This window comes from Rhineura floridana, chromosome 4, assembly GCF_030035675.1.
Source record: "Rhineura floridana isolate rRhiFlo1 chromosome 4, rRhiFlo1.hap2, whole genome shotgun sequence".
Taxonomy (NCBI): Eukaryota; Metazoa; Chordata; class Lepidosauria; order Squamata; family Rhineuridae; genus Rhineura; species Rhineura floridana.
The window spans coordinates 117919714-117932560 of record NC_084483.1 but is presented as its reverse complement, the minus strand read 5'-3'; the positions used below and the strand labels follow the sequence as shown (position 1 = coordinate 117932560).

The window sequence follows — 12847 nt, the reverse complement described above, 5'->3', positions numbered from 1 at the left end:
ATCCTAAGTACTTCAGTACACAGCATTATGGCCTTTTAAAAAAGTTTAATTAATTAACAAAAATATTTTTAATTTAATTTTCATGAGGTGGCATGACTGTAATGTCAATATTTTAAGGGAAAATGCATGCATTGTTATCTATAAAATAAAATTGTATGTCCATATGAATCCTGCCGTGATGCTATTCTGACTATTTTGTTTTCCTTATTGTAAATATACCCTTAATTTTGTGTTCATTTTTCATTCATTTTCATTAGGATCTAGTAGCTTACCAAGAAAACTGCAAGAAAGCCTTGTCACTAATTGAAAGAAATAGTCAGAGCATTGTGAAGTTTGTGGCTTCAAGTAAGGTGTTGCACCACTTCAGTCTTTCAGTGCTTCAAAAAAAAGTCATAGAAATACAAGCTGCTTTTCAGGTAATTTGTGGTGAGTGGAGGTATGTACATTTTGGAGCTCTTCCAGTGTGAGAGAGCTAAGCTTTCCTTTCAAGCCGAAGTGACCCAGATACATCACATAAGACAGCTTCAGATCTGAAAGCAGAGGCTGGATGTCCTTCTGTCAAGGATGCTGGAATTGTATTACAGATCCTGCATTGAGTTGAGGGGTTGGACTCGATGACCTCTTTTCAATTCTATGATTATATAAAAAAGATATTCATGGAATTGTCGGAAAATCCTTTGCTGAACCATATTATATAAAGAGTAATGAAAGCAGAAAGACATGGAAAGACATGCTCTGAGGGGCTAACTGCACATTATGCTCTAATGCATAAGGTAAGATAGTTGCAACACTGTTTTTAACAAAGGTGCTTTAGGAAGTTGGATGGCAGAGTATAGAAGGAAGTAGCTGAAGTAGCCAACAACATGCAATTTTTAAAAAGACAAACTGCTTCAGGAGGTGAAGATTAAGGATGGAGAAGCTTGTGTTGCCTGTAGCCCCTTCATCTCCACAACTCTTTCCTCAGGTGGCAACAGCAGTGAAAGTGGCCCCTTCATGAATGAGAGACAAGGGGAGGTAGGATCTGTAGGTCTGATGGCTTTGGGGGAAGTGCTTTTCCCAGGGGCCACCAGCACCTTCCTTCCCTCTGGATGCTATCACCATTGGTCCCAGTAAGGGCAGTTTAAAGTGGAGAAGGTTTTAGGAATTGCAGGTGGGTAAGATGGAAGAGAAAGGGATGGTTTGGAACTTAAGGGGCAATGCCAATTTAAACTTGGGTATTAGAACTATTGAGTTGCATTCAGCTAAGTCCTTTGCAGAGTAGACCCATTGAAATTAATGAACCTAAGTAAGTCATGTTCATTAACTTCAGTGAGTCTACTCTGAGTTGGACTGGTGTTGAATATGACCCATTTTCTTTTAAATATGGGCATATTAGTGATTAATCAGATATCAGACAAATGGTGAGTCTTGCTTTTGGTCTGTTTGATTTCCCATTGATTTAGAAGCTGGGATTTAAGCACTATAGCTCTGAAATAGTTTAATTTTCAGGCTATGGTTATAGTTAAGCACTTCAAATCTAATCCAATCTTACTAAAGTTAGATTCTTTCAAAAGTTCACATTAAAGAAATTCTAGAAAGGAAATACTTTCTTATTCCATTTGAAGTAAAATAACATAATAATGAAACTTAAGATAATTTTTTCTCTCTTTTCACTTACAAACTAAGAATATGGTCAAGAAGACAAGTGATTGGAAGGAAAATGTTGAGGCAAATAGTCATTTGATGAAGCAGTTTGAAGAATCCAGAACCGAATTAGAAAATGTACTACAGATAGCCCATTGTTGCCTAAAGGAAAAAGGAAAACCTGAAGAACTTCTCAGGAAACATACTGTGAGTATAACTGATTTTGGTCATGTTGCCATTCAGTTGATAGCAATGTGTATTTGGAATTGCTTAGTTAAAAAAAACGCATTACAATAAAATAAGCTTAGAACCTGACCCATAACATGACTCCATTATACACACAATAGGGCAGTGCACAGATATGCAAGCTTAACTCCTGTGATACTCAAAGTATCTGGGGTCCCTGCTATGCCTAGCAGACTCCTGCAAAACAGATGTAAGATCCAATCCCCAAATCCTTTGGCAGGGAGTTTTTGCAACAGTTGCAACCAATACTGTTAACCTTGATCTAAACATGATCAGGGTTATTTGATTTTTAAAAATTTGATTCGATTTTTTATTTCCATCCTTTGCCTTTTGTAGACCTGCAACATTTGAAAGTTTGGAGAATTAAAGTTAAATTATCTTGTATTAGAACTGGACTGAGTAACAAAGAATCAGCATTTTCATCTGTGTGTGTACAGGATATGATTTCTGGAAATGGTAATTTTAGTAAAAAAATGATTGCTCAGTTTTAGACTTGCAAGTTAGGATAAGAATCATACAATACTTTTCCCTGATGCTGGTGAAACTGCCTATGGGAGGGAACTAGAACACAGCTCAGTGGGTGCCTTTTTGGGCATGCATGCATCATAGTGCACCATCTCTTCCTCAGAAGAAAATGAATTTCCTTTGTGACTGGCAAGAGAATACATGGGTAGCTATGTCAGTTTCAAACTGGCCTCCCATTCTGAGTAATGCCAAGTGTTTGTGCTCTATGCTAGTGTAGTTGGGAGGAAGAAGAGATATGCTGATATTCTCCTGCAAACATTCATACGGCAATGGGTTGTGGCCTAAGTAAGCATCTGAAGAGGATAGCAGATTTAATATCTCTTGCTTAGGAACCCTCTTATGTTGTGATCCTAAACTCCCATACCAAGTAAATCTTTCAGATTAGTTGGAATGACGTAAGAATACATGCATTTAGATCTGTACTTTTAAAGCCCTTTATATACTGAGTTTAGTAACTGTGTACTAGGTGTAGATCTGTTTACCAACAATAAGAATTTGGGCTCCTGCTGGGAGGAAGGGCGGGACATAAATCAAATAATAAATAAATAAATAAATAAATAAATAAATAATAATAATAATAATAATAATAATAATAAAATTTAATTTATGTGTTGCCTATCTGGCCGATGGCCACTCTAGGCGACGTACATACAATAATTATGGCAAAAAACAATACAAAAATACAGTGAAATAATATAAATTATAAGAACAAACAATACATAATAGGAGGCATTTAAATAGAAGATAAAGAAATAAAGAATTTAGAGGAGAGTGTCTACCTAAAATTTTGATTCTTGCTGCTGCTGCTGCTACTACTACTACTACTACTATTACTATTACTATTACTATTACCACCACCACAGCGACAACACCAAAATTATTCCACGTGCCCTTAGCTCCTGGCGACAGAAAATATTAACCATGTTTTTTCCAAGTTTGGAAAAAATAAATGTTCATAAAAGCAGCCTCAATGAAAGCAATGCAATCTTCCTGCTTTAGTATGAGATTTTGTTACCAACCATGTGATTTCCCTAGTAACAGCAGTCACATTATAACTGTGTAATATTATCTTTCCTTGTCAGGAGTTTTTTAGCCAGTTGGACCAGCGGGTGCTAAATGCTTTCCTGAAAGCTTGTGATGAACTTACTGACATCCTTCCTGAGCAAGAACAACGTGGTCTTCAGGAAGCTGTTAGGAAATTACATAAGCAATGGAAGGTTAGTGTTTCCAGTAAATTCAAGGTGTAAGTAGTATCCACATTGATGGTATCTTTGTCCAATTTTATTCTCAGTTTTGAACAGGCAAAATTAAAAATCCTCGTGTTACTATTGACTTGAGAGAGAGAGACAGACAGACAGACAGACACAGAGAGAGAGGGAGGGAGAGAGAGGGAGAGATTGCTAAAATAGTTTACATTAAAAACAGTGCTTTCTTCTATATAATAAAGTGGTCCAGTAAAGTTGCAATATGCCATGGATTATTTTGTTTAATAAATGTTTATCTACGTACATAACATAAATAGAAATATTGTTCCTATTGTGTCAAAACAGGATATAGGAGCACTGCCATTAAGCCTATGCTTTGTATGCAGACGGTCCCAGGTCCAATCATGGGCATCTCCAGGCAGGGCTGGGAATGTCCCCAGTCTGAAAAACCCTGGAGGGCCTTTACCAGTCAGTATAGATAATATTCAGCTAGATGGACCAATGGTCTGACTCAGTTTAAGACACTTTTTGTGTACCAATAGTTGTCTAAAAGAGGAATGGCTATGTTGAATGAGTATCATTTTAACTTCCTTTTCCTCCTCCTGCCATTTGTGGAGTGCAGGATCTCCAGTCAGAAGCCCCATACCATTTGCTTCGCTTAAAAATAGATGTAGAAAAGAGCAAATTCCTAACAACAGTGCAAGAATGCCATGCAGAACTAGCTCGACAGCAAGAGTTGGTGTCCAAAGAGAGCAGTGAAAAGATAATTAGAGAGCACAAGGTAAGCCTGAAAAATAATTGTGGGTACACGTAGAAATTCTTACAAAGGCATGCACACAATTCTCTGAAAATTATGAAGTACACAATGTACTTTAGAAAATGAGCAGGATAATCCTTACACTCCTGTTCCAAATACATTGGGTTTTATCCAACTAAGTTTTATTCAGAGCAGACCCATTGAAATTAATGAGCCCAAGTGAATCTATCTATCTATCTATCTATCTATCTATCTATCTATCTATCTATCTATCTATCTATCTATCTATCTATCTATCTATCTATCTATCTATCTATCTATCTATCTATCTATCTATCTATCTATCTATCTATCTATCTATCTATCTATCTATCTATCTATCTATCTATTTATCTATCTATCTTGACTGACTGACTGACTGACTGACTGACTGACTGACTGACTGACTGACTGACTGACTGACTGACTGACTGACTGACTGACTGATTGATTGCATTTGTATACTGCCCCATAGCCGAAGCTCTCTGGGCAGTTTACAATAATTAAAAACATTAAAAACAAATATACAAATGTAAAAGCACATTTTTTAAAAAGCAATTTAAAAACTCAGTTTGTTATTTGCAGTGGGTCTGCTCTGAGTAGGAATAGTATTCGATATAACCCATTTACTTCTACAATCAAAATGCCACACTGAAAGTGTGGGTTGGATTCTCCAACTTGGATTATGATCCAAGGGTACTTCATAGGCCAGTGATTACAACATTCATTGAAATTGCTAATATGGGGAAGACTGCCTTTTAGGTACTTTTAACACTTTATATATGCAATCTCAATAGTAATGGTAATGCCACTGAGAAGAGAAAATATAGTGTATAAAAACAACATATTTTATTTATATCAATTCTTTCAGCAACAGGGCAACATGTTGGCGATACCCTGCCCCAGTGAGCAGTTGCTCCACTATATTTTGCACCAGCAGCAGCTTCTGGGCCTATTTAAAGGGCAGCCCCACAAATAATGCATTACAGTAATCCAGTCTGGAGATTATGGCAGTTTAAGGGCTGGATTCCCTTCAATGGTAGCCCAAGCTGGAGAGAAGGTGTCTGTCTCTTCACAACTGAAGAGTAAATTAGTGCACTGTCATATCTGTTTGGGGGGGGGGAATTTCTGTGCAAGCCTTTATATCACTGTGTCCAGAAACTATGGGTTTATGTTTGAATTGACGCAGTCATGTGGTCACTTTGCCATGTGCTGAACTTAACACAGACCCATTCCTTCAGTATCTACAGCATGTCAGTTTGTCCTTTTAATTGGGTACAAAATACTGTTAGAAGCACAGACATGCAGTGCAATCCTATGTATGTTTACTCAAATACAGTTCACAGACTGTTCAATCAGGCTTACTGCTTAGTTAGTATGCTTTATCTTCCATGGAAGTGGTACATATACCTAATGGAAGGCATATTAGTTTTACATCAGTGATATCAAAGAAGGTGGCAATCATTTTCCTTTTATCCCCTCAGTTGTTCTTTGGCGAGAAAGGTCCCTTACACCTATGTGAGAAAAGATTACATCTGATTAATGAATTATGCTTGAAACTGCCAGAATGGGATCCACTAAGGACAACTTTTCAAAGTTGCCAAAAAAGTCTCAGTGAACTTAAATCTCATGTTGGCAGCACCCATATGAAGCTAATGGACCACCCTGATAAATGGAAAGACTACAAGGACAGGTATTGGGCATCTATCTATGGTAAAGACAAAATAGAGTCTTGGCTGGAGATCATTAGCATAGCAGTTTCACTCATCATTTTGTTATGCCTAAAACGACTGTGGCAGGCAACCTTTTTTCTTTCTAGGGGTGCAATCCTTTGGGAGTAATCGGGGGGGGGGAGGCTGCATGCCCATGGTGGGCAGGGCTTGAAGCAAAACTTTGCTGAGATTCCCTTCATGCTAGAGTTCTTGAATTGATCTTTTGCAGAGGGATTTAAAAATTCCTCCAAGGGCCACGTGTAGCCCTAGGTCTCCAGTTGCCCACCCTGACACACAACAATACTTCTCTGAAGTAGAAGAAATGTTAAAATCTTACATATATACAGTAGTAAAGAATATAAAAGTATGCAAATGTGAAGTGAAATATCTGAATTAGAGAAGTTTGGATAACCAGGATGTTTCTGAAGTATACTAAGGACTTTAAATGTTGAATCATTTAAAACATTTAATAGAGGCAGTGTCTCTCTGGTCAATCACAAGCCTTTTGCTGTATAACAAGTTCAAAAGTCCATTCTTGGAATTCCATTAAAATTTATATAAATAATTGTTGTTTACTTAGTGGTTAGTGATTACTTATATGGTTATGTTTCAGATTTTCTGAATTAGAAAGTTGGATTTCATCAAGGGAAGCTCAACTGAAGAAGATTAAGCATGGTGCAAGTGATATCACTAAATATAAACACTTTAAAATATCTATAGAGGTATGTTTAGAATTATTTCAAAGAAGGAAGATGTTTCTGCTATCAAGATACTGTAGATTCAGATGGTAGGAACTGAAAGTCATTCAAGTCCTTTTCTCATTTAGGCATTTTAGAGTAGGGTTAAATAAATTATAGCGTACTCAGACAAAGTTATCTAAACAGTGAAATATAAGAGAACTGGCACTTCCTGGGTAGACAATTCAAGTAGGACTCCTGGCTGGAAATAGCTTTCTTTAGAAGGGAATGCACACCATTAATACAAAATAATACAGGCATACCCCGCTTAACGTTGCCTTGCTATAATGTACATGCTCCATTCGTCCCCATACCCCGCTTAATGTTTGCGTGCTTTGCAATAACGTATACTTTATTGTCATTGATGCCGCTGCCATCTAGTGGTGATTGCATGCAGTACAAGTGAAGACAATTGCTTCACTTAAAGGTTATTTTCGCTTAAAGTATACTCTCCGGTCCCATTGCATACGTTAAAGCAGGGTATGCCTATACAGTATACAGAAGCTCCTGAAAATAAGCATAATCAGATAATACACTCTCAGACAGTCCAGACAGTTTTACTAAGCTATATGTATCATTTATTACTGTGGCAAAGTTCTCTGTGTTGGGAAGTGATGTAACAAAAATCTGCCCTAACCATTACATCAGGGGTAGTCAACGTGGTGCCCTCCAGATGTCATTGGACCACAACTCCCATCAGCCCCAGCCAGCATGATCAAAGTTGTAGTCTCCAACCACATGTGGAGGGCACTAAACCATAAAGGGCTAAAACCATAATTCTCCAGTGGGCACCAGGACACCCCCAAGTGGGTATTGTGTTCCTTGCTAGTGCTTGAGACAGGAAAGAGTTAACACTCCAAAACGACTGTTAATGCGGCCCCTCCCACGGAGTGCTAGTTTGTTTTCCTGCCTCGCTTGAGCAGTACTGATTTTCGCCTTGCTCTTCAGTCTGGCCGAGTTATATCTTTATCTTTTTCTCTATTTATGTTATTTATTAGCAGTTAATGTTCACTTAACTCTTCTCTCAGTGTTGTATATAGGTGTTAGTCCTAAGATTAATTCGTACAATGTTTCTCCTCAGAAATGAATTTCTCTGTGATTTTTCCAATTAATGCATTCCCTTAGTGATATTTCCCTCACTTAATGGTTTTCCGGGTAGATTTTCCTCACTAATGAATTTCTCTGTGATTTTTCAATTTATGCATTCCGTTAATATTTCCCTCATTTAATGAATTTCCTGGGAGGTTTTCCTCAGTAATAAATTTCTCTGTGGATTTTTCTGTTAATGATATTTCCCTACGTTAATGAATTCTGGGGTGATTTCCCCTCGTTTAATGATTTGAACAGTAGCTTTCTTCCCATTATAAATTGGTCTTTCCTGCTGAAAGCGAAATGCCTAAGGAGCAAAAAAGTGTCTCTTCAAGGCTTTCCAAACGAACGGTTGCAGCGCTTGGTGCGGTAGCACCTACAGCTCGCTCGCATGAACCAGCAGTTAAAAAGATGAGCCGTTGCAGCGCTCTCGAAGACGGTCACCATTTTAATCAAACAGCCTCACAGGCACCGCGAGGCCCAATCACTCTTGCGGTAGCACAGAAAACGGCCGTTAATCAACATGCACCTGTTTCCCCTGTAAGCGATGAGGTATCAGAGCAATCAGGGTGGAAAAATTTAAAAGCACTTAACGGTACTGCATATCCTGTAGCTGGTGCGGTAGCACTGCAATCAGGACGTAAAAGTATGGAAGCAGTTAAAGATGCAGAAAAGCCTGTCAGCACTGCGGTAGCAGAGCAATCAGGACGCAAGCATATGACTAAAACAAAACATACAGTTAGCCATACAGCAGAGCAATCAGGAAGGGTTGCTGCTGAGGGAGCCACAGAATATAAGAAAAATGCTTCCTTACAAAGCAGAATGGCGCTGTATCTAGGACAGCAATCACAGCAGTTGAGTACAGTAAATGCTGAATTTCCCTCACAGCAGGAGGAGATTCCAGATCCTTCAGTCCTTTTTTGCTCAGATTCTGAGGCAAATGATGAGGAATTTACAGGTTTTAATATTCATCACCCTGAGGTTCCACAGAGCACTGGGGCTTTAGAGCCTGTAAGTGATATTGCGGCTAATGGGCACAGTCATAAACAGCAACCCCAGCCAGCATGGCTATTGGTTAGGAATGATGAGAACTGCAGTCCAACATCTGTAGTGCCATAGGTTCCCCATCCCTGACTTAGTGATTTCTCCATGTATGCTTAGAGTAATAGGAACCCAAGTCTTCCAGGGCAGCCCACTAATGTAGTCTGAACTGTTTGTTTTGTGCTTCTCATCAGGAAATCCAGCGAGAAACTTGTAAGCGAGAAGAAGTTATCAGCTGGTTGAAATCTAGGCTTGCTGCCCTGTCTGAGGTTTCTTCAGAGGATGAAGCCAAAAAGCGAGAGGATGAGCTTTCTAAACTTTCAAGTGACTTTAAGAAGCTCATAGCCTTGTTGATAGAGGTATAGCATAGCTTCACTGTATTTTATAGAAAGTTGCATTACTTTCTATTATTTGTTCACATACATTGGCCAGATTAACTGTAAATTATTAGTTTCCTGTTTCTTTCTGGCAATGCAGCCAAAACTGTACTTCATTGTAATCTTGGCAATGATTTTTAATTTGATTATCTAATCAGGGTTTGGATTTGCACATTAGCCACCCAGCGGGTCAGGAAGTAAAGTATAACCAGTTATGAATGCCACAGACTCAACACTGTAACTGAAAAGAATCAATCAATTTATTAATGCACAATGCATATTATATTCATATGGAAAATAACGCTTTTCTGAACTTTGATGCAAAACATAGGAACATAAAGCAATATAAGATAATACTTAGAAAATAATATGGATTAAGAATGACACAAGAATAGCATTATAATTGCATTAACAAAGCATTCAGATTCATTTGAACAAGAATCTTAGGTTTGCTATATTGCCTGCAGGGAGGGCTTGACTGGGTGGGCCTAGGATGTGGTGAACACTTCCTTGCTTGAAGGGATGATGCCTTGAAAGAGCTGGTAGTGTGACTGTTCCGGGGAAAAAAAATATCCTAGATCTGGATGTTTATGAGAACTACTGCCTAGTTGCATATTCTACTCTTTTGGGGGGAAGGTTCTGGAGAGGGTGGTAGCTGTGCAGCTGCAGACACTGTTAAAGGAAAATGATTATTTGGACCCATACCTATGTGGGTTTAGCCCTGGGTTTGAATCAGCCTTGGTCTCCCTGATGGATGACCTTTATTGGGAGAGAGATTGGGGAGTGTGACCTTGTTTATCTTATTTGATGTCTATGCAGCCTTTGATACCATGGTGTTTTACTGGACTGGTTCTGTGGATTGGGACACTGTGTTACAGTAGTTCTGCTCCTTCCTACAATGTCAGTTTCAGAGTGTGGGATTGGGTGGCTATACCTTAGCCAAAGAGCTCTATCCTTTTTCGGTGTTGTTTTAACCTTATGTGAATATGTGACACCATTGCTTAAAGAGCAGCACTGGCTGCCAGTTGGTACTGGACTAAGTGTAAGGTTTTGTTGCTTATAAAGCTCTAATCAATTTGGGATTTGGCTATCTGAAAGTAAACCATTCATATTGACCTGCCCAGTTCTTGAGAACTCGGGATGAGACCTTCTTGGTTGTGTCACAGCCTGTGGAAGTCTGTCTGGTAGCAACTGGGGGAGGGCCTTTTATGTTGCAATGCCTAGCTTATAGAGTCATTTCCCCATGAACCCAGGTGAGTTTTTGGCACCACCTGAAAACATATTTGTTCACCTGCACTTTTGCTGGTCATTGACACCACGTCATTGAGAACTGTTCATCTGTGTTTGTTACTGTATTTATTGGGAATTAATGGACTGGTTTTAATGTTATGTGTTGTAAACCACTCTTGAATTTTGAATGAATGGCAATATAAAAAGGTTTTGAGTAAATAAAACAAATATTTTCTTACATGCATTCCCAGATCAAACATTACAGAAAGGGGGTGTACAATGCACTGTGGAACCATGGGAAAGTTTGATGTAATCATGCAGTCACATCAAAATTCCTTTTTGCTCTGATGTGCAATGTACATATGCATAGTATGTTTGCAGTGGTGTACATAAGAAATCAGTATGTACAAGTGGGACCTGCAACAAAATGCTGCAGGGTGGAGCACTTCTATCCAGTGTCTGAGCCAGTGAGATATGCCCTTTATTCTATTCTGTTCCCCTCCCCTAGCTTTCCTCCTTCCTAGTACACACTCAAAGTCGTGTTGCCAATCTCCTAAGTTAAACTGGAAACGGGCAAAGTGAGACAGAGCAAAGTCACAAAACAATGGCTAAATAGAATTGAGGAAACCTGCTGATACCTACTATGTGATGTGTGGTGATCATAAAAGTAAAAAAATAAATAAAAATGAATTAACTTAGAAATAATAAATTAGTTGATAACAGAATTGTATTGTGTTCAAGATTTATTTCAATCATGAAAAGTACTGATTACTTGTGAAATGGCCTCGAACCATCTCTATCTTGTGAATGCACTGAATTAATGGTTCTTGCATACTCCCTTTAGTCCGTATCTACACAGACAACGTATATGACAAACATTGTCGTCACCTGAGCTTCTATGTTTTTTGCCAGCAGTTAGGTCTGTCTAGGTGAACTAATAGTCGGAGGTCCCACCAAAGAACATACTAAGAGTTTAGGGATATCTCAGGAAAAATGGGAGTTCAATAGCAGATTATCTTTATAAATATTACAATATTTATTATTTAAACATTCAACATGTTTACTAGTAATGCATACAGTGGCCTTAGCCACTGAGTCAGAATCAATTCAAAGTACATTACAATATGTATATGTATGACTTCCATATAGATACATCTTCAGTATAGGCTTGAGCCAAATAGGTAGAATGATCAGAAGTGAAATACCAGCGTATAGCTCAGGCTTTCATATCAGGCTTATACATCAGTATACACTGCAGTATACAGTTAACATATCTTAAAGTATAATGTTCTGTTAGTTCAGACTTACACATTATACAGGTTACCTTGCAATGTTTGTGAAGTTATATTGCAAGGAATCAACATCAAACAAGTTACATTTCCCTGTAAGTACATTTCTATCTCTTATCCAGAAAGACATGGAATAATGTCACCCTTGTGGGAGGCAGAGCTCTGGCTAGTGGCAGCAGCATAGCAGCAGTATATCTGCAGTATATCTGAAAGACTGGTGAAATACTGCTCCTGATCTCCTCTTTTTATAGGAGTGTCTCAAGGCTATGATGTTGCTCAACAGCTGTCTGCTTATCAGTTGCTGCCACTGTACAGTGTCTCTCTGTGCTGCCTTGCACAGGTAGCAAATGGGACCAGCTAACCTTCCAACTAGTCATTTTAACCAAAACAGGTGTTGTCCACACCATATAAGGAGCTTTCTCCTGTGGCTCCTAGAGTTGTTATCTCCTTTGTTTATACAAGCAAGAGTGCATTAGCTGACTGCCCAGAACTAGACAAAGGAGGGGGGAGCAGAAATACTTTTTCCAGTTTGAACTTTATAAGGCTTGACTAGATACTATGAGCGGTCTGCATACCAGGACATATAATATTCTATACATTAGGATTACTACATACATTGTAAAGACTCTTAGATGGCAAATTTACATACCTTGAACATGGGGCCAGCCCATAACACTTGGCACTGAACCGCTTCAAAGAGTTCTAATCTTGCTCCTAACAATAGATTGAGAAGACATTGGGTGCTGTTGGTGATTGTGTCCAGTACACAGAAGAGATGAGAGGCAATTTGGAAGAACTGATCACAAACTCAAAAGAAGCTCAGGCAGAAGTTGAGAAAATGTTAGACGTTGAAAGCTTGTTACAGGCCCAGCAACTCCTTCACTATCACCAGGTAGGACAACTGGCCAGATGTGAACCTTCATTTGCTTCTGTAGTAAGCACTTTTATATTCATCTCTTTTGCTTCCAGCATTATCT

The 12847-nt window shown here is 38.6% G+C and overlaps 1 protein-coding gene across 1 annotated transcript in view; it reads left to right on the top strand.

The window, feature by feature from the left end:
- Window positions 1-12847, top strand: part of SYNE1 (spectrin repeat containing nuclear envelope protein 1) — a 598390-nt gene that overhangs the window by 132893 nt on the left and 452650 nt on the right. Inside the window, exons 21-28 of the mRNA XM_061624165.1 lie at window positions 258-416; window positions 1666-1830; window positions 3477-3611; window positions 4222-4380; window positions 5880-6088; window positions 6721-6829; window positions 9169-9333; window positions 12595-12762. Coding sequence (XP_061480149.1) covers window positions 258-416; window positions 1666-1830; window positions 3477-3611; window positions 4222-4380; window positions 5880-6088; window positions 6721-6829; window positions 9169-9333; window positions 12595-12762 — 1269 coding nt within the window. The remainder of the gene's footprint in view (window positions 1-257; window positions 417-1665; window positions 1831-3476; window positions 3612-4221; window positions 4381-5879; window positions 6089-6720; window positions 6830-9168; window positions 9334-12594; window positions 12763-12847) is intronic.